This window comes from Mixophyes fleayi, chromosome 2 (assembly GCF_038048845.1).
Source record: "Mixophyes fleayi isolate aMixFle1 chromosome 2, aMixFle1.hap1, whole genome shotgun sequence".
In the NCBI taxonomy this organism is placed as follows: domain Eukaryota; kingdom Metazoa; phylum Chordata; class Amphibia; order Anura; family Limnodynastidae; genus Mixophyes; species Mixophyes fleayi.
Genome location: NC_134403.1, coordinates 326,353,499 through 326,373,095, shown reverse-complemented (window position 1 = coordinate 326,373,095; position 19,597 = coordinate 326,353,499). Strand labels below are relative to the sequence as shown.

The 19,597-nt window shown below is 38.8% G+C and overlaps 1 protein-coding gene across 1 annotated transcript; it reads left to right on the top strand.

Moving 5' to 3' along the window:
* The first annotated feature begins 12,199 nt into the window (after window positions 1–12,199).
* Window positions 12,200–19,182, top strand: MED31 (mediator complex subunit 31). The gene is made up of 4 exons (XM_075196785.1): window positions 12,200–12,279; window positions 12,936–13,010; window positions 16,541–16,637; window positions 18,181–19,182. Exons 1-4 carry the CDS (start codon window positions 12,255–12,257, stop codon window positions 18,371–18,373), a joined length of 390 nt encoding a protein of 129 aa, XP_075052886.1. The 5' UTR covers window positions 12,200–12,254; the 3' UTR covers window positions 18,374–19,182.
* The last annotated feature ends 415 nt before the right edge of the window (window positions 19,183–19,597 follow it).

Here is a 19,597-nt window from a genome sequence, read left to right as displayed (position 1 = left end):
TACCTTTTTTCACATCCCATGTGATGCGGTGGTGCCTAAATACGCTCTGTGGGCTCCTCCACTTCCCAATCATATATCCAATAATAATCGTTATATCAGACAACACACCTCATATATGGCATATGGTTCAAATGCTAATCAGAGTTGCTTTATTGTGATAAAGGTGGGTGTCATGACACATAATGTTTTGAGTATGGGGGCCTCCACCCCACCCTCCTACTTCAGGTGAAGTCACTCCAAGCAGACAGGAAACAGGTGGATAAAAGCAGCACCTGTATATGACATTGATATATCTTTCATTTACGCAGATTTTTTTGCTACCTCTTTTTGACCACATATCTGTTAGATCTATCATTAGTTCTTATGACGTCTTATAAACATCAGCTGCCTCATCTCCTCCTTAGATCTAGTGCCCATGGTGCTCCCCATGTTTCCATCAGTAGATGGAGGAGACACACTAGGGTGAGACTGGGGCACTAGGGGTCATTGATACATGAGAATAAGCAATGCCTGTGCACAAGGGGGGTTTGTTCACAAAGACCAAGACTACTGTGGATAGAAAGGACATGTCTTATCTTGTCCATCCATAGAAGACAGAAAACTGGAAATAGCACAGATGCATTATAATCACTTGTGTGCACTTAGCCTTAGTCTTTTCCTACATAACCCCCAGATTTGCATTTTCTAACCTCTATCTTCTCTATACCTTTGGTTTATGTTTAGTAAGCTGAGATTTCATTCTTTCAGTAACCCCTGTACTGCCCTCCAATACCATCTCTGCCCCCAGTCATTATCTCGCAAACCACTTATCTTCCCATTTTAGAAGCATTTATTCAGAAAACACAAGGAAAATCATGCAAATATACAGTATTTTAAAATATATTTATTAAAGTTTTCTTTAAAATTAAAACATACATTTCTTATTCTGCATAATAAAATAGGAACATATGGTCGTAATTGGCCTATGGCTATTACAAACTTGTTCTATAAGAGAACTAAGATACTGGATACCCCTGGACTCACGAGGAGTCATCCTTCAGCGCTCAGGAGAGGAAAAACCCCCTGTGGAGGAAACCTCTGGGGAACCATGGCTGCAAGGATTGCCCTTCCCTCTGGGCATTAAGGGGCTATGCAGAGTTAAATTACTGTGCCTTAATCAAATATGTACATGTTAAGGGGAAATGCTTGTCACTCCTGTGAAGGCGAAATGCTTGTTGCTCCTGTGAAGGCGAAATGCTTGTTGCTCCTGTGAAGGTGAAATGCTTGTTGCTCCTGTGAAGGTGAAATGCCTGTTGCTCCTGTGAAGGTGAAATGCCTGTTGCTCCTGTGAAGGTAAAATGCTTGTTGCTCCTGTAAAGGTAAAATGCTTGTTGCTCCTGTGAAGGTAAAATGCCTGTTGCTCCTGTGAAGGTAAAATGCCTGTTGCTCCTGTGAAGGTGAAATGCCTGTTGCTCCTGTGAAGGTGAAATGCTTGTTGCTCGTGTGAAGGTGAAATGTGTGTTGCTCGTGTGAAGGTGAAATGTGTGTTGTTTGTGTGAAGGTGAAATGTGTGTTGTTTGTGTGAAGGTGAAATGTGTGTTGTTTGTGTGAAGGTGAAATGTGTGTTGATCATGTGAAGGTGAAATGTGTGTTGTTTGTGTGAAGGTGAAATGTGTGTTGTTTGTGTAAAGCCGAAATGCGTGTTGACCGTGTGAAGGTGAAATGTGTGTTGATCAAGTGAAGGTGAAATGTGTTGATCAGGTGAATGATCAACACATTTCACCTTCACACGATCAACACACATTTCACCTTCACACGATCAACACACATTTCACCTTCACATGATCAACACACATTTCACCTTCACACGATCAACACACATTTCACCTTCACATGATCAACACACATTTCACCTTCACATGATCATGTGAAGGCGGAATTTTAGGGTAATCAAGTTCTGAGTCTGCAGGTACATCCACAGGTTTATGACGACGTACTTACAAAATGTTGGCCTATTTTGGGGAGATGGTTACAAGTTTCTGTAGTAAATGTCAGAGGATGGAGAGGTACAGAGGATATAGTCAGTATATGCAGGAGAGCTAGTGATGTATGCTGGTGCTGGGTCAGTGTCCTGGCTGTGTGTGACAGAGGGTGGAATCTTGAAGCAGTGATATCAGCAGTTACCATTATGATGTCACATCATGACCTCACTCAGCTTAACATTCCATAAAGTCCACAGGCTGTTTATGACACATCTGTCCATATAGTCCTCTGTCACCAAGATTTTTTTTCTTCTCATTTACTTTCACTCAACTCCTATCACATACTGTCATTTAATATATAGAATTTATCTGACACTCTTTTTCATTTATTTCTAGACCTCTAAATAAACTGTTGATTAGGTCCATAACTGTCAGAAGATGGCAGTTATTTAAAGGAAAAAAATCATGGTTTTCTACCTTACAAAGATACAATAACCAGGACTATACTATTATGCATTTATTCCTATAACACATTAAGAATAAATATGTCACAATAAAACACTGCCCCCCATCCCACTAAACACATTTATTGGCATTAAAAATATTTCAATTTTATCTAAGAAGATTAATGAATGTCCTCTCTTCCCAATAATAGTACTTTGGTGTTGGTCCCTCCCCTCTTCACAGTAGAGGAGATATGACACAGTGGGCCTGATTCATTAAGGCACGCAAAACGAACGTAATGTGTGTCTGCAAAAAGAGCCCGTTAAACGGGTGTACGCAGATCCTTATTTCCACAAGGAGTGTATTTGAAGATACGTCTGGTGATGACTATGGGTGTACGTCTGCTCTGCTCTGCTTGGCAATACACTGCAGGATACGTCCAATACATATATGGAATATAAATTCACAAAAGAACGCACAGAAAAAAAACCTATTCAATTAATGTCACCTGTTAATAATATAGGGCCCGATTCATTAAGGAAAGTACTCATCTTTTTGACCTATGTTATCTCCTGGACAAAACCATGTTGCAATGCCAGGGGTGCATTTCAGTTTATTATTTTGCACATAAGGAAAATACTGGCTTTTTTTCCTAGATCAACCTTAAATTTCAGTGTACAATTAAGCTATCAAGTATTTTTGTGCTACATGAAAAAACAAACAGTATTTCCCTTATGTGCAAAATAATAAACTATTATCACTCCCCAAGAATTTAACCTTATCTGCCATCTTAAGCTGCAGATTGTCAGTCAAACTCTTACAATTCCTCTTGAAATATGGCGCCCTACTCCCCTCTCTGCAACTATAACATGTGATATATATATATATATATATATATACACACAAATATATATATCTATATATCTATCTATATCTATAGCTATATATATAGTGACCACGTAGGGCAGCACAGTGGCCTGGTGGTTAGCACTTCTGCCTCACAGCACTAGGTCATGAGTTCAATTCCCGACCATGGCCTCATCTGTGTGGAGTTTGTATGTTCTCCCTGTGTTTACGTGGGTTTCCTTCGGGTGCTCCGGTTTCCTCCAACATTCCAGAAACATATTGGTAGGTTAATTGGCTGCTATCAAAATTGACCCTAGTCTGTCTCTGTGTGTGTGTGTTAGGGAATTTAGACTGTAACCCCTAATGGGGCAGGAACTGATGTGAATGAGTTCTCTGTAGAGCGCTACGGAATTAATGGCGCTATATAAATAACTGATGATGAATAAACTAATATCACTCTGCAAGAATTTAACCTTATGTTGCAGATTGTCAGTCAAATTCTTACAATTCCCCTTGAAACATGGCACCCTTCCCCCCTCTTTGCAACTATAATATATATACATATATATATATATATATATATATATATATATATATAGTGGAGTCCATATAGGGCAGTGGTCAGGGAACAGGGGTAAATTACCCCAAATGGGGTAAAAATTAAATTCCTGGGGGTAATGCTGCTGATTCACGTGCTGTCAGCTGGATTGTAGACCCCTTTAAATGTGAAATTGCTGTTGTATCAGAGGAGCCTCAAGGGTTGGCAGAGGCACTTCTTGAGCTTTGATGCAATAATGAAGCACGTATTGCATTTGAAAACAAAGCAGATCTGTCATATTTTTGGATGTCAACAGATGCAGAGGCATTCAAAATTGCACATGAGGAGGCAGTCAAAAAGTTGCTGCCTTTTGCAACAACCTACCTTTGCGAACAAGGATTTTCCACTCTAAAGAACATAAAAACAAAGCAGAGAAATCAATTGGACACTGAAGACTGTATCCAAATTGCTCTGACATCAAAATGCCCCAATATTGATGTTCTCGAATCAAAAATGAAGCAACATCATTTCTCCAAAACCTGAAGTTTTGAAGTTGAAGCTTCCAAAGAAATTTTGAATAGATTCAATAAAATTTTGAATTCCAATAATTAATAATACATGATTTCCTTCCTTTCAAATCAAGGGGTAACGTCGGCGTATCTAAATATATTTGGGGGTAAAAGGTAAAAAAAGTTCCCTGACCCCTGATATAGGGGGAGTCCAGAGTACCATCTACTGACTGACAAACTAAGACAAAATAAAAAGAAGTTTCAGCACAGTTACTTACAGGCAGATATTATGCTTTCTCTCACAGAGACTCTACGGTCCCTATCCCTAGGCAGTGAGAGACTGACTGAGCTGCCTTGTAGCCGCCATTTCACAACACCACTCAGGTGCAACTCCTGATTACCTGATCACTGGTAACTTGTAAGACCCGGTGTATGGGCCTAATGTATGGTGTCCACCCTAACTCTCCATCCATGAACCCAGGACCCTTTTCCGGATTTTCAACTGGCCTGAAGACCTTCAGCAGATCACATACAATAACAATTCCCTGGAGTTTTAAAACAAGTGGGTTAGGAATCTAGGTGAAATTTACCTGTCTTTAAACACTAATCCAGTTACGTTGTCACAATATATACACTATGGGCCAGAGTCATTAAGAGGAGCAAAGCATAAAAAGGGATAACTGTGCACCTGGGCAAAACCATGTTGCATTGGAGGGGGAGGTCAATTTAAAATGTGAGGAGAGATTTATAGTTGGGGTAGGGCATGTCCTAGATCAGTGATGGCCAAACTTTTTCAGGAGCGGGCCAAATAAAAAAGAAAAACTTTAGGCGGGCCAATATAATTTATTAACAAACTCAAATATCGAAATATATAATACAATTATTTTTAATAGGACGGGAGGGTGTTATATAGCAGTGTTACCTCTATAAGTGCAGCGATCGTACAGACACAGCACTTATTTCAGAAATTTGTTGCAGATCCGTCTTTCTGGTGAGCCACTAACTGACAACACAGCAGCCAATCGAAATCCGCCTTAGTATATGGCCCAGCCCATCTCTTCTCACATGACTTTCAGCCATTAGGGGGTGGGCAGGTGTTTGAGTGATTGACATACAAAGTGTCCTTTTAGGAAGGAGGATGAAGTGTAATGGAGGAAATAGCTGGGAAGGCAAAAATGTGCAAAATTTTATGCATATTTTAATGAAATTTTTTAAAATATTGGCGGGCCGGATAGAACCTCTAAGTGGGCCGGATCTGGCCCGCGGGCCGTAGTTTGCACATCACTGTCCTAGATCAACTTTCAATTTCAGTGTAAAAATAAAGCTATCAAGTATTTGTGTGCTTAACTTACATGCAAAATAATAAACTAATTTGCACCCCTTGCATTGTAACATGGTTTGTACCGGAGAACATATACTCCTTTTATTGCCTTACTTTCCTTAATGACTCAGCCCCTCTATGAACAAAAGTATTTAGACGCTTGACCATTACACCAACAGGGACTGTAAGGACATTGTACTCATACATATACTTTAATATGGAGTTGGTTCCCCTTTTGCAGCGATAACAGCTTTCACTCTTCTTGGAAGGCTTTCCACAAGATGTTGGAGTGTTTCTGTGGGAATTTGTGCCCATTCATTCTGTAGAGCATTTATGAGGTCAGCACTGATGTTGGACGAGAAGGCCTGGCTCACAATTTCCGTTCCAGTTCATCCCAAAGCTGTTCGATGAGGTTGAGGTCAGGACTCTGTGCGGACCAGTCAAGTTCTTCCACACCGAACTCACCATGCTGCGCTCCGCAATGGATGTCAGGCGTGACGTCATTACGCCCGACGTGCACTGCGAGCGCCGCACAGAGGAGGAGACCAGGGAGGGAGCCGGATCGCCAGCTGACCGCAAGGTAAGTATTTTCTGGGGAGGTTTTTGCCGGGTTTTTTGCTTTAGTGCTGCCTCGGACGGGCCCCTGGCCCGCAGGGTCGCCGGGCACCTGCCCATTGTGCCCAATGGTAGAGACGGCCCTAACGTGATGGAATTCTCCCCGCTGTAATATTGGTGGAGTTATCAGAAATCACATATCCTCAGTAGACTCGAAGCAGGATAAGCCATGTTGCAATGACATCCCTTAGTTTTTAAAACAGGTTGTCAGCGGTATCAACTCTGACCTGCGCCTTCTCTCGTGTCTGATAACCACCTCTCACTCCCGCCTTCAAGACTTCTCCCGTGCTGCTCCCACTTATGGAATTCCCTACCACGCTCAATCCGACTTTCCCACAGCCTTCAAATCTTTAGATGCTCTTTGCAAACACATCTCTTTTTTAGAGGTGACCTTATCCCCGATAACACTATGGACACTAATAATATATATATATATATATATATATATATATATATATTTATATATATTTATATATATTAAAGATGAGCGGGCTCGGATTTCGCTAATCCGAGCCCACCCGAACAGTGCGGATCCGACGGGATCCGGGTATTTCCGGCCGCGAAATGAATCCAAAACGAGGCTATGACATCCAAGTCTCGCATCGGATCTTGCGAGACTCGGATGTCATAAATTACCCGCTCGCGGCCGCCATCTTCATTCTGCCTGCGATCACTGAAGAGGGAGGTGTGGTTTGGGAGCCCCTGTCCTGCTTATTTTCAGTGGTTACTTGGGAGATCCTGTGCTCTGTCCTGCTGATCAGTTTAGTGGTGCTTTGTCCAGTGCTCTGTCCTGCTGAGTCCAGTGGTGCTTTGTCCAGTGCTCTGTCCTGCTGAGTCCAGTGGTGCTTTGTCCAGTGCTCTGTCCTGCTGAGTCCAGTGGTGCCGTGTCCTGTGCTCTGTCCTGCTGAGTCCAGTGGTGCTGTGTCCTGTGCTCTGTTCTGCTAAGGCCATTGTTATTTAAAAATTATTAAAAAGTAAAAAAAAATTATAAAAAAAAAATACAAAAATAATTTAAAAAATATATAAAAAAACTTTAAAAAAAGTCTATAAAAATTTCTACTGCAATATATGAATAGGTTCACTGTTCCTGCAGTCAAGAAATATTAGTACTGCAATATATAAAAATACGTTCACTGTTGCTGCTGTACCAAAAAATAGGTACTGCAATTTCAAACTACGTTCACTGTTGCTGCAGTCCAGAAATATTAGTACCAGAGATTAAACTACGTTCACTGTTCCTGCAGTCCAGAAATATTAGTACCAGAGATTAAACTACGTTCACTGTTCCTGATTGGTTTGTTAAAGTGCGAATGTCCTATTTCAACAACATCAGGGTGGGTGCGAGGGCCCAAGGACAATTCCATCTTGCACCTCTAGCAAACTCTTGCAAACTGCCATCCTGTCTGCCACTGCAGTGCCACTCCTAGATGGACCACGTGTTTGTGCCGCCCACTTGTGTCGCTTAGCTTAGACATCCAGCTACCTCGGTACAACCTTTTGGACTAAAAACAATATTGTGAGGTGTGAGGTGTTCAGAATAGACTGGAAATTAGTGGAAATGAATGTTATTGAGGTTAATAATAGCGTAGGAGTGAAAAAAAAACCAAAATATGGATTTTAGCACTTTTTATGCTTTTTTAAAAAAAAATCAGAACCCAAAACCCAAAATCAGAACCAAAACCTTTCGTGGGGTGTTTTGGCAAAACATATCAGAACCCAAAACCCAAAACACCAAAAGTGGCCGATGCACACCCCTAATATATATATAATAACAATAATATGCCACTTAGTGAAGCAGATGATACACAGAGTAGCCTACCTCAGAAAAATGTGACGTACTTGGGTACATGTTGCTGCTGTTCCTGCTGGTGAAGGTGAATCACTGACCTAGTGGACTGTCACAGTCATATAATCTTTAGTTTGTCCAGTTCCGCTTGTCCCCATATCTGTGGTTAAGTGTACAGAATGGCATTTTGTAGCCCAATAATTACATTTTACTAGTCCTCTGTTAGGGTTGAGGAATAGCTTTTCTAGTAAAATGGTGTTGTGTTTGAAGTTGGTAACGGGGACACAAGACCTCAAGTAATTGTCTAACACCAGCTGCATTAATAGTGGATACTGGACGCAGATCTAATACTAGCATAGTCCCCATGGCGTCTGTGATCTGCTTTGCGACTGGATGACAGCTTTCTTACTTTCTTCCTCCAGCAAAAAAATGTTTAACAGTCAGTTGTTGTAAACAACTAGTAGTCTTCTTCTGGGTTAAAGATCCACCCCCAGCAGCAGCGGGACTAATGCTCAATAATTCTTCAGAGAAATCATGGTTAGTGGAGGAGTCATCTAGCCTTAGCAACTTGGATGCAGGACTAACTCCCATCACTTGTGAGCATATTGATGATTTAGGTGTTGGATCTAGATGAGAGAAGGGAGGTAACTGATGCTGGACTGCTTGTTGTTATTTTTTTTAACATAAGTTTCTGATTTTCCCAAAAGCTTTCCATGAACTTGATTCAAATGGCGTAACATGGATGAGGATCCTAGATGGTTAAGGTCCCTACCTCTACTGAGTTTGGCTTTACAAACGCTACAAATGGCTAGACAACTTTTGTCAGGATTTGTGTAAAAATAATTTCACACATAAGATGTGGATTTTTTCTTATACCCAGGCATGACAATGGCCTTTTTCATATCACTGGCAAGAACTGCTGCAATCTTTGTTTGAGAGTGTATGAAAATAATATTGTGACCTGTGAGGTGGTCAAAATTGACTGCAAATGACTTGAAATTAGTGTTATTGAGGTTAATAATAATGTAGGTTCAAAAAAAGAACCAAATTATGTGATTTTAGTATATTTTAGTAGTTTTTCTAAAAAAATATAGATCCAAAACCAAAACACATGAGAGCGGTTTTGCCAAAACCAAAACCAAAACACAAAGCTAATCCAGATCCAAAACCAAAACCACTTCACGGGGGTCAGTGAGCATCTCTACTATATATACTACCTAGATATGGTACTTTTGGAGCAGAACAGTGCCATATGTAATTATTATATATGATGTAACTCTGCTTAAAAACAGAGCAGAGCTGATCCTTGCCATCTCAGGTGTGACAGAGGGAAGAACGTTACACAAGCTGCATAATAATGACTGATCTCATTAACATGCATAAGTCCCTTGCTCCGTAATGACTCCTCCTCCAGACACGCCGCCCTGGTGAAGGCCACCCATTTATGGAGGAAATAATGGAAATGCACGGCACTTTCTTCCATATTTGCCTCGATACACTGACCCCTTAGTACCTACCAAGCTTGTCACAGGTGAAAAGGGCTGCTAGTGCAGGGAGATTCTAGGCTTGGTTGAGACAGGTAAGTGGTGCACTTATTACAGGCTGCACTAGGAAACAGGCAAATATACTTTCATAGTGAGAAAACTGTATATTTCTAATTAATATTTGCAGGACTATTTTTTGAGCGTCAACTCACTCTATATATTAACGAGAAAGTAACATCTAAGTAACATTTATCCACATGTTGAGGCCAATGAAGCTTCTTATTGACTGATAATATATTAGAAAGCATTTTATTCACTGATTTTATTTCAATATGAAACTACCATGATACGTTACACAGTATTTTAGAGACAGAAAACAAGGCCTTCCTTTAGACATGAAGTTTGCCTTATTGTACCTCCCAAAATGAAATGCTGGGACAAATTAGGCTCAACACCGCTCATCAGAATACCACCATATTTAGATGTGACTGCCGTGACACTTTCGCTTGCTATAAATGGCTAAAATCGTGTCTGATGGGATATCAACTCTGCGCACAATTGATTAGTAATACCATATACTTCACTGCTACAGTTTAGACCATTAATAAATTACTTGCAATAATTCTATTACTGCTCAGCAGAGTAGTTTACATGGTATGTAAAATCTGTAACAGTTGGAAGCATCATATGTTGTTTTAATAAATATCTCAATAATCTCCCAAATAGATATCTGTCTCATTACCAGAGTGGGATGTTCATAATCACGCTCTAAAAGCTAAACTGGTCGAGGCTGTAAGTTTCAAAGCTGAGGGTTAATAAGCTCAGTTATAAACCCTCTAGCTAATCTAAGACACCGATTCAAATAATGATAATAACTCCCGCTTTCACCGTCAGTTTTAAAGATATCATTTTAAGCATTATTCAGCATATAGGTAAATAGCTTCTTTCTTTAATAAAGTCCCAATCTAGTATCATCCTCACAAAATTAACATTTCAAGACTCCTCAGCTCTATCTCTTATATGCGCTTATTATAAATGCTGATAAGTACAATTCTGATTAATACCTTGGGACATTGGGATTTGAATAATGATTACAGATTAAAAGATATCCCTAAAGACATGGTGTAATGTTGCAAAGTACGGAAGATATTAAGGAATATTAGGCGTTTCATCCAAGGAGTCTTTTTATTGTTGAAAAACAATATTTTGAATACACTCTACATTCTTCATACTTTTCACTGGCTCTTGCTATATTTTAATATTTTATCTTCTACTGATCTCAATATGTGGTAGTTGAAATATTATTTTAATTAAGGAAATATAGAATTTCTGGTTTTAATAAAGAAAAATAAAATGTTATTGTTGGTTAGTGAGTGTCCCTATTACAATAAACTGTCTCCTTCTCTTCAAGTTATGAATTTAAGTATTCTCTCTTAGGATAGCACCACCTGCATCATCTCTAATTGACACAAGACACAAGCTCTTTTCATTGGGATATCAATTCTCACTGTAGCAGGAATCTGCATTTTAGTAAAATAAATATTTTTAAATGAAAGATTGTCAGAGAAGTCCATAAAGGCACATGGAAGTTCCAAAGCATAGGGCTGTATATACTAATTAGTCTTCACTTTAATGCCATGGGGATATGACATTTCAAACAGCCAAAGAGGGAATTTGTCATGCGTAAATCTCTCAATATACGTCTGGACATAAAATATCATAAATCACAACTACAAGTGCTACAATCCACTGAAATGTATAATAACTTACAGAGTGACTTCTATTTCAAATTTAAGAGCCAAATATACATACCTTTGAGAGTCAATTGAAGAGATCAACTATATAGTTAACAGCAAGAGCCTGTAAGGAAAAAGGTGTAGGGAGATGTGGGTCACTAAACAGAGAATGTTTACCTTAGGACAGTTAACTGATATTTTGCTGCCAGGAAACACTTTACTGACTGTATTTATAAATTACATACCACCAATCTATCTTATGCAGGTTTGACAAACTGGCACCTTTATCTAAAAATTCAAATGACATCATTCAGAGACCTTCACATGAAAGCCTGCCATCTTGTGGCCTGACCTAATATGAGAATGCAGCTTATCAATTCACCAAGAACTAGAGTTCCTTGTAAAACTGTCAGAATGATCACAGGCACACAACTTTTACAACAATGTAATACACTAACAAGCAGTTTAGTCTGCATTAATAAATATCAACTAATCTAATTGGGGGTTTATTTGGAAGCTGTGTGTGTAGTATACAACATGGGGTAAATTTATCAAACTGCGGGTTTGAAAAGTGGAGATTTTGGCTATAATATAACAACCAATCAGATTCTAGTTATTTATTTAGTACATTCTACAAAATGATACCTAGAGCCTGATTAGTTGCTATAGGCAACATCTCCACTTTTTTGACCCCACAGCTTGATAAATTTTCCCCTGACAGAGTTTAGAAAATAATTCATGTAAGTAGAAACTTGATAACATGGCTTTTTTTTTTTTAAGAAAACAAGATCCCTGCATACATTATGCATACACATCTGATTTACATTAAATTAACAATTAAAATTCATGCGCTGCAGATCCAGAAAGAGGCTTGGATTACACGCACATACTTCCGCCCACACTTACATTACTTCCGGTTTCGGTAATGGTCTGGAAACTTCTGGTTCATATCACTTCCGGTTTCCAGTGGTGTTGGTGGGTTTATGTTTATCCAGTCGTTGTGTGAGTGCAGATATGGCGACCAGCTCGGTTGAGCCAGGTACGTGTAATAAATACACAGAATGGGAAACACGTGTTACCGGGACCATCACTCTGTGTATTGTGCTTCTGACATAACATGGACCTGAACCCTGTATAGGACCTTTGCCTATAGCTGTAGATAAAGAACAGTTGCGGAAATAAAGCAGTTTGTTAAATAATAGTTCAACCTGGAGGCTCAAGAATATCAGCAGTTGTCTCCCATTTGTGCTTGTTGGAGAAGCTCGCAGGGCCCAGTGATCTGGTGGGGGTCAGAGAGGTTTCCAGACTTGTGGGGGCTGTTGAAGAAACGTCAGTGCTATATGAGGCAATCTATGTAATTGCAGTCATTGCATGACAGGACCTATCTGAAACATTGTGGAAGTGTATTCCTGGTATTGGCCATTTGCAATGTATTTTGTTAGTGTATTTTACTTTAAAATTGTACTAAGAAAAGCCCCATCTGTTACAACAAAACATAAACCTTTTGTGATTAGGGGTTTGCACAAAAGCACCACTATCAAAATAAAGTAGATTCCTAACATAAAAATCACATGTGTTCTTATCAATAGACTAAAGCAATATATATTCATTATCTGAGAATAAAGCAATGTGGCATCAAATTTCAAACAAAATAAATTAAAAATGTCTTTTTTTACATTTATTTATTTTTTGCAGATGATCAAGCACGGCTTAGATTCCAGCTGGAGTTAGAATTTGTTCAATGTTTGGCAAATCCCAATTACCTTAACTGTAAGTATCCCTAATCATTATGTTCACTGCAGTGGCAGGTTGTGTGTTATAAATTTGAGAATTATGAAGTCTTTTCTCTAGTTTTTAATTTCTACCTTTTTTTGTATTTTACTTTTAATTTACGTGCAGCTGGGCAGGTAATTGTCTTTCTGTAGTGGCATTACATAGTCATATAGCCAAAGTAAAGATGGATGCAATTGTGCTGGATTATATTTACACTTTCTGAAGGCATGTTAGCCTGTAAAATAAAAGTGCCTTTGTTTTACACAAAGTGTGTGCATGTGCTGAAATATAATGAGTGGATATATCATTAAGCCCTTTGATAAGTATTATATATTCAGATTGAACTTCTATTATAAGAACGATAGACTTGTTTTGGCTGGCACCTTGAGGGTGTTCACAATTGAGTCTGTTGATTACGCCATAAAACACCTACTTCATAGAACGTTATTACCATAAAAAAAAATGATCAAAAGTAGAAGAGACACATAACAGGAAAGCTATACAAATTAGAATGTGGTCTTGCACTCTAAAAATCATTTTTGCTAAATGCCCTCTCTATATTGGTACTTTAGTGGTGATTCTTCCCATTGGACATGAGAGGCTGTATTTAGCAGTGCTTTAGCACTTGCATACAGCCAGAACCTCTACTGGTCACTTTCGATGCTTAATGGCTAATGCAGCAGGAGAGTTTCATCACAGTGGTTCTAATTAACAGCCTTAAAGCTGCTGTTTTGGACAGACGGAGCCGAACATGAATGGTAGAGGTTTTGGCTATACGAGGTATGTCTATTAAATAGACGAGACTATGATTCCACCTAGTAAACAAAGCAGTCAGAACCGGTTATATCTGCATACGTAGTAACCTTGAATCTGCATGACAAGCTTCAATACTCTGACGTTCAGTTGATTGTGAGTCGCCATTTAGTTTGGTTGTATTTTCTGAAGAGTGCCGCAAAAAATGCTAAGTTTAAAAGTTGAACAATGTGTCAATTTGAAATTTTTTGTAAAATTGCACAAAACACCAACAGAATGTTTTCAAATGCTTACTACGGCGTATAGGAATGACTGCCTGTCTCGTGTGTGTGTGTTTGAGTGGCACAAAAGATTTAGCGAAGGACGTGAGAATGACAAAGATAATGAATGCCCTGGATGACCTTGCACTTAAAGAACCGAAGAAAATGTAGAAAAAAATCAGTCAGATTGTTCGAAAAGACCACCGACTCAGTGTTCGAATGATGGCTGAATCCGTGAACATTGACAGACACCGTATGGAAAATTTTGCTGGAGGATCTTAACATGACGAAAGTTTTGCAAAGATGGTCCCAAGGGTTCTCACACCAGAGCAAAAAGAACGTCGCAAGGAATGTTGTGTTGACATTCTGCAGCAACTTGACACAGATCCAAACCTGTTTCATACAGTAATCACTTGTGATGAGACCTGGATCTTCCAGTACTATCCTGAAACCAAAACACAGACAATGCACTGGAAAACACCGTCATCACCAAGAATGAAAAAAGCTTGTCAAAGCAAGACAGCATTCAAAGCAATGCTCATTGTTTTTTTCAATATCAATGGTGTAATTTTGGAAGAATGGGTTCCAGAAGGCATAACAGTTAATCAGCATTATTATAAGGACATTTTGCAAAAGCTGAGAGTCGGAAAGAAACAACTGCAACTGTGTAAAAATGGTTTCTATTTTCACCAGGACAATGCGCCTGCTCACACAGCACTTTCTGTGAAGCAGTTTTTGACCGCATTACTACGCTTGAACAGTCTCCATATTCGCCCAATTTAGCACCTTGCTATTATCTTTTCCCAAAAGTTAAATCCGTGGTTAAAGGGGCACATTTTGAGTCAGTTGATGCTGTAAAGAAGAAAATGGCAGATATGTTGAAACAAGTGACAGAAATTTATTTGCTCCATGCCTTCGACCACTGGAAAACAAGACTACAGTGATGTATTCGTGCAAATGGGGAGTATAATGAAGGGGACAAACATTAAATTTGTAATACCAATAAATAAAGGTGAGTTATTTAATAGACATACCTCCTATGCAAGTGTCATAATGCAAAGTACAGCAAATAGTGTGGGACCCAGAGGAAAGACCCCCACCAAAGTACTATTATTGGAAAGGGAAGGTGTTTAATTATTTTTAAAGTGGAAAACCCCTTTTAAGCAATATTTTTTTTTTCCAGTATTCAGTGACAGGTTATCTGCAAGATGCTAGTAAATGTTGGTTTAATACAAATGTACAAAAACATGAAACAAAATATGGGACAACTCCAGTCCCAGAATATAGCAAATCTAGATCGTTGTTGAAACCTATATTGTACTGTAAAAATAGTAACGCACACTTCCACTCAAACCCAACAAGAAACTTGTACCAACAATGGTTTTACAAACAGGATTGTATCTTCGTAACACCAGTTGGACAAAGACAATACTTATTATAATCATAATGATCACAAAGTTTAAAAACATACCTATATCTCAGACGAAATCTATTATACCCAATCTCTTTAAGAAGGACAAAATGTTTGTCTTGTGCATTTTGACCAATTGAAGTTTCCAATATATACAATATATTTTCTATTAGATGTAAATGAAACTTTTAACCGAACATGTTAAGAGATGATGAAATCTCTTAAGGTCAACACCATTGGTTACAAATTAGGGGTCTAAAATCTTCCATCTTGCAATTCAATACATTTCAGAAGGGCAGCTGAGCCAGCGACACTGGCCGGCAACGGTAAGAGGAGTCTTAGCAGTCCCTAGGTCAGTCTGTTGCCAATCTGTGCACGCGGGAGCCAGCTCACGCTTGTACACTGGAATCCTCGACTTGGGCTTCCAGGCTCCCGATAAAATGTTCTTCTTTTGTTCCCTGGCTTAAGTGTTAACATGTACCTTTGATGGTCATGATAAATAGGCTTCCCCATGCTTTGCATTATGGTCTCCGCCGGCCAGGGTGCTTGGATAAATGGGGCGAAAATCCCTAAATCAGGTGACAACCCCAGTTTTGCCGGATCTAGGGTATTTCTCCTATTGATGAATTTACCCCTCAGTGTTGCATTGTTATAACACCATGGACATGTAATTGGGGTAATGTGATGCCCATGGTGATGAAATAATTTGAGACTAAATTTAATGATTATGATATAATTGTTCTGTTTCTGTGTCCTGAAAATAATAAAAAAAATATCTAGGATGTAAGCTCTTACGAGCAGGGCCCTCTTCCCTCCTGTCTCTGTACCTATTCTTGTGCTCCACCTTCACTGTACCAGCTATGCTTGGAGCTTTTGGAGTCCTCGTATTATTAGTTTATTGTTTTGTTCTGTTTTCCTCTGGTCAGCTGTTTGTATTCTGTACGGCGCTGCGGAAATCTTGTGGCGCCGTATAAATAAAGGATAATAATAAGATGTTATAGCATCTATTGCTGTGAAAAATACTTTTTTTCAGTTGTCTACCAGTGTTATACAGACACCATCTACTGTTTACTGTATTACACAATTGTTTTTTCCATCTCTAGTCCTAGCACAGAGGGGATTTTTCAAGGATAAGTCGTTTGTGAACTATCTGAAATATTTGCTTTATTGGAAAGATCCTGAGTATGCAAAATATTTAAAGTAAGTATAAGAATTGTCTTTAACAGTACTTAGTGTATCTGTGTTCAGTGATGGTTGTTTCCATCGTTTCTGATATTTGAAATGCCCAGTTATGGACACGTAACTCACACACACACACACTCTCTCTTCTGGACACAAATTGTCATAAATGTTGACTTGCTATGTCCACTCAAACAACACACAACGCATAATACAGATGTTTAATGTTTTTTTTTTATATATTTTTTAAGAACACACACTCCAGGGAGATATTAGTCAGTAGACATTCCTATTATGAGGGGATGTAAAAAAAATAATCTATTTAAATCCCATTATGACTTTGGTTGGGTTCCCTATTAGATGTTTGTTTATTAATTTTATACAATTCTAGTTACTTTAGTGCCCTAAAGAGCAGTGAGCTTAGCATCTTGCCCCCTGAAGTGCCAATGAAATGGAAATTCATGACATTAGCTGTTCTAAACATTTGTATATAACCAGTGTAGAATAGAAGTGATACATTGACACTGTAATTTACTAACCAGAGAGATGTAAATCCAGTCATAGATAATACCTACACTATAGGGATGTTTATTCCTAAAATAGCATGACCTTCTTTTTAAAATAAGTTTAATTATAAACATAAAAATGCTACGTTTTAATCTGCAAACATATACAAATAGTGAGAGGAAGAACACAACTGCTGCATTCACCGTTAAAGACCAAATGTGTGGATACCAAATCCAAAATGGAGTACCGTAGTTACATGAGGAGAAGACATTTTCAGGTCTTACCCAAGTAAAACATATTTAAATGTAATCAACATTTTGTTCTGGGTCTAACTCAATGAAATAAACTACAAATAATATAGTGTCTGCACACTGGTTCCATTTAGAAGGAATGGGTGACTTCAGGAATTTCTTAAGACAACTGTGTCCACATGCTGTGGGCAACTTCATCATCATTTTCAGATAGTGGGAGTGTATGAGCTTAAAGCATTAGGCTCAGCTGAAACAATAATGCACTTGCCTATCACACCAGTGGTTGCTTCATAGAGAGGCATTACCATGGATTCCATGGTTCTTCTCGCAGCCCCAGGAATAACCTAAGCATGGTGCAGCCTGCAGGGTTCTGGCGATGGGATTGATAGGTAATAAAATGTAGGTGGTAGTTCAAAAAAATATTCTCCGCTAGACCACCCTCTCCCCAAGTTAGAACCATGGTGTCATGAAATGCTCAAACCTGCTGTTGTGTCTCCTATGGTTAGCCAGATAGAGAGGTCTTTCTCTCTCCAGGGTTGTTAATTATTAACTGAAGGGATGAACCAGTGACAAACTGAATCTGGAGGATGGTGGTATCAGTGACCTTCGCTTATGGGGAGAATGATTTGGGAATACATTTTTTTTTTCTTGAACTTCTTTTTATTGTTGTGAGTATGTGTCTAAAAGGGAATTAATCTCTGACTTCTGTTAGAACTGTTGTTTGATATGAATAACTAACTTGATAGTTTTGAGCACTCCAATGCAGATTCTGCCACCCATTGTTGTGCCATTTTGTCTTCCTCCAGATACCCACAGTGTTTGCATATGCTGGAGTTATTGCAATATGAACACTTCCGCAAGGAGTTGGTAAATGCCCAGTGTGCCAAGTTTATCGATGAGCAGCAAATCTTACATTGGCAGCACTACTCTCGCAAACGAGTGAGACTCCAGCATGCCCTGACAGAGCAGCAGCCGCAGAACAACACCATTGGGAAATGATTGTGTGACTCAGAATGCCCCACTTACTGTGGATGCTGGACAATAATCAACCATTACGGAAATACTTTCAACCATATGGATGTTCAGTTTAGGATATGGACACTGAATAAAGAGACCATTCCCTGTTTTGGATTACGCACCCCAAGATACTGGGTTGTAGTACATGGAGTTACTATTACCCTCCTGCATATGATGCCTCAGATTGTGCTGAGGTAAAAAGAAATGGGGCCGCACACTGCAGTTTCTTGGTCCTTTGTGGTTCTTATAGATATACAAAACACATTACCAGTCTAAGTGTGATGCCCTATTGAAACCTGTAGAATATATCGCCAACTATTCATGCTATTGTAAATTGCTAAGAATCATTTGCAGAGCAGATTCCTGTAACATTGTTTTAAGAATATGATGGATATTTCCAATAGTCATGCAAATGACTCCTGCACTATCATTCATGGGAATAAAAGTGGTAGTAAAAACCTTTATACAATATGTATAGGACTTAATAATTTCAAATGCCTGGGTGATGAATGTACTAGTTGCCATGTTATATTTACCCCATATTAGATACACATTGATACCTTCCTTCCTTTCTTTGTTTGCACCATACAGTGACCACATGAGCACTTCCCCAAAGTAACAGCAGGATCTTCTACATCAGATGTTAAAACTTGTTAGAAAAGACAACTTTTTCCCACACACAACAGTTTGTGTTCAGTAAATACTTAGTGTTGTGTTCTTGTTTTGGATGTTTTTTGGTCTTTCTACTTAATTAATTTCAATAAAAAAAAGCTAATATTTTATGTGTGAAACACTTGTTGACAGTATTTAGACCTTGAAATGTAGTACTGAGGATAAATAGAGATGGGAAGTGTTAAAATTAGGGTCCAAAAACTTTATGCAAGCAGTGAAAAAAACAAAATAAAAACCCAAACCTCTCCAGGCAATAAATAAGTCATACTTTAGATAATAAAACTGTTTAAAGAGCAATTAACTGTTTGACATTTATGTGTTTATACATATGGAAATATGTCTGTCATGCTATCTTTCACAGTCACTTGCAGGTTGGCAGAGATACACATTGTGGATTGGTTCATTGATACATGGGGCAGGGCAAGTGATATCATAACCCTGGTCTCTGCTTGTTACCCTGTATTGGATGCCATCAGGACCATGTCCTAAAGATGGAGGAGTTTCCGTTGTCTAGTGGGTTGGGGAAGTATTACT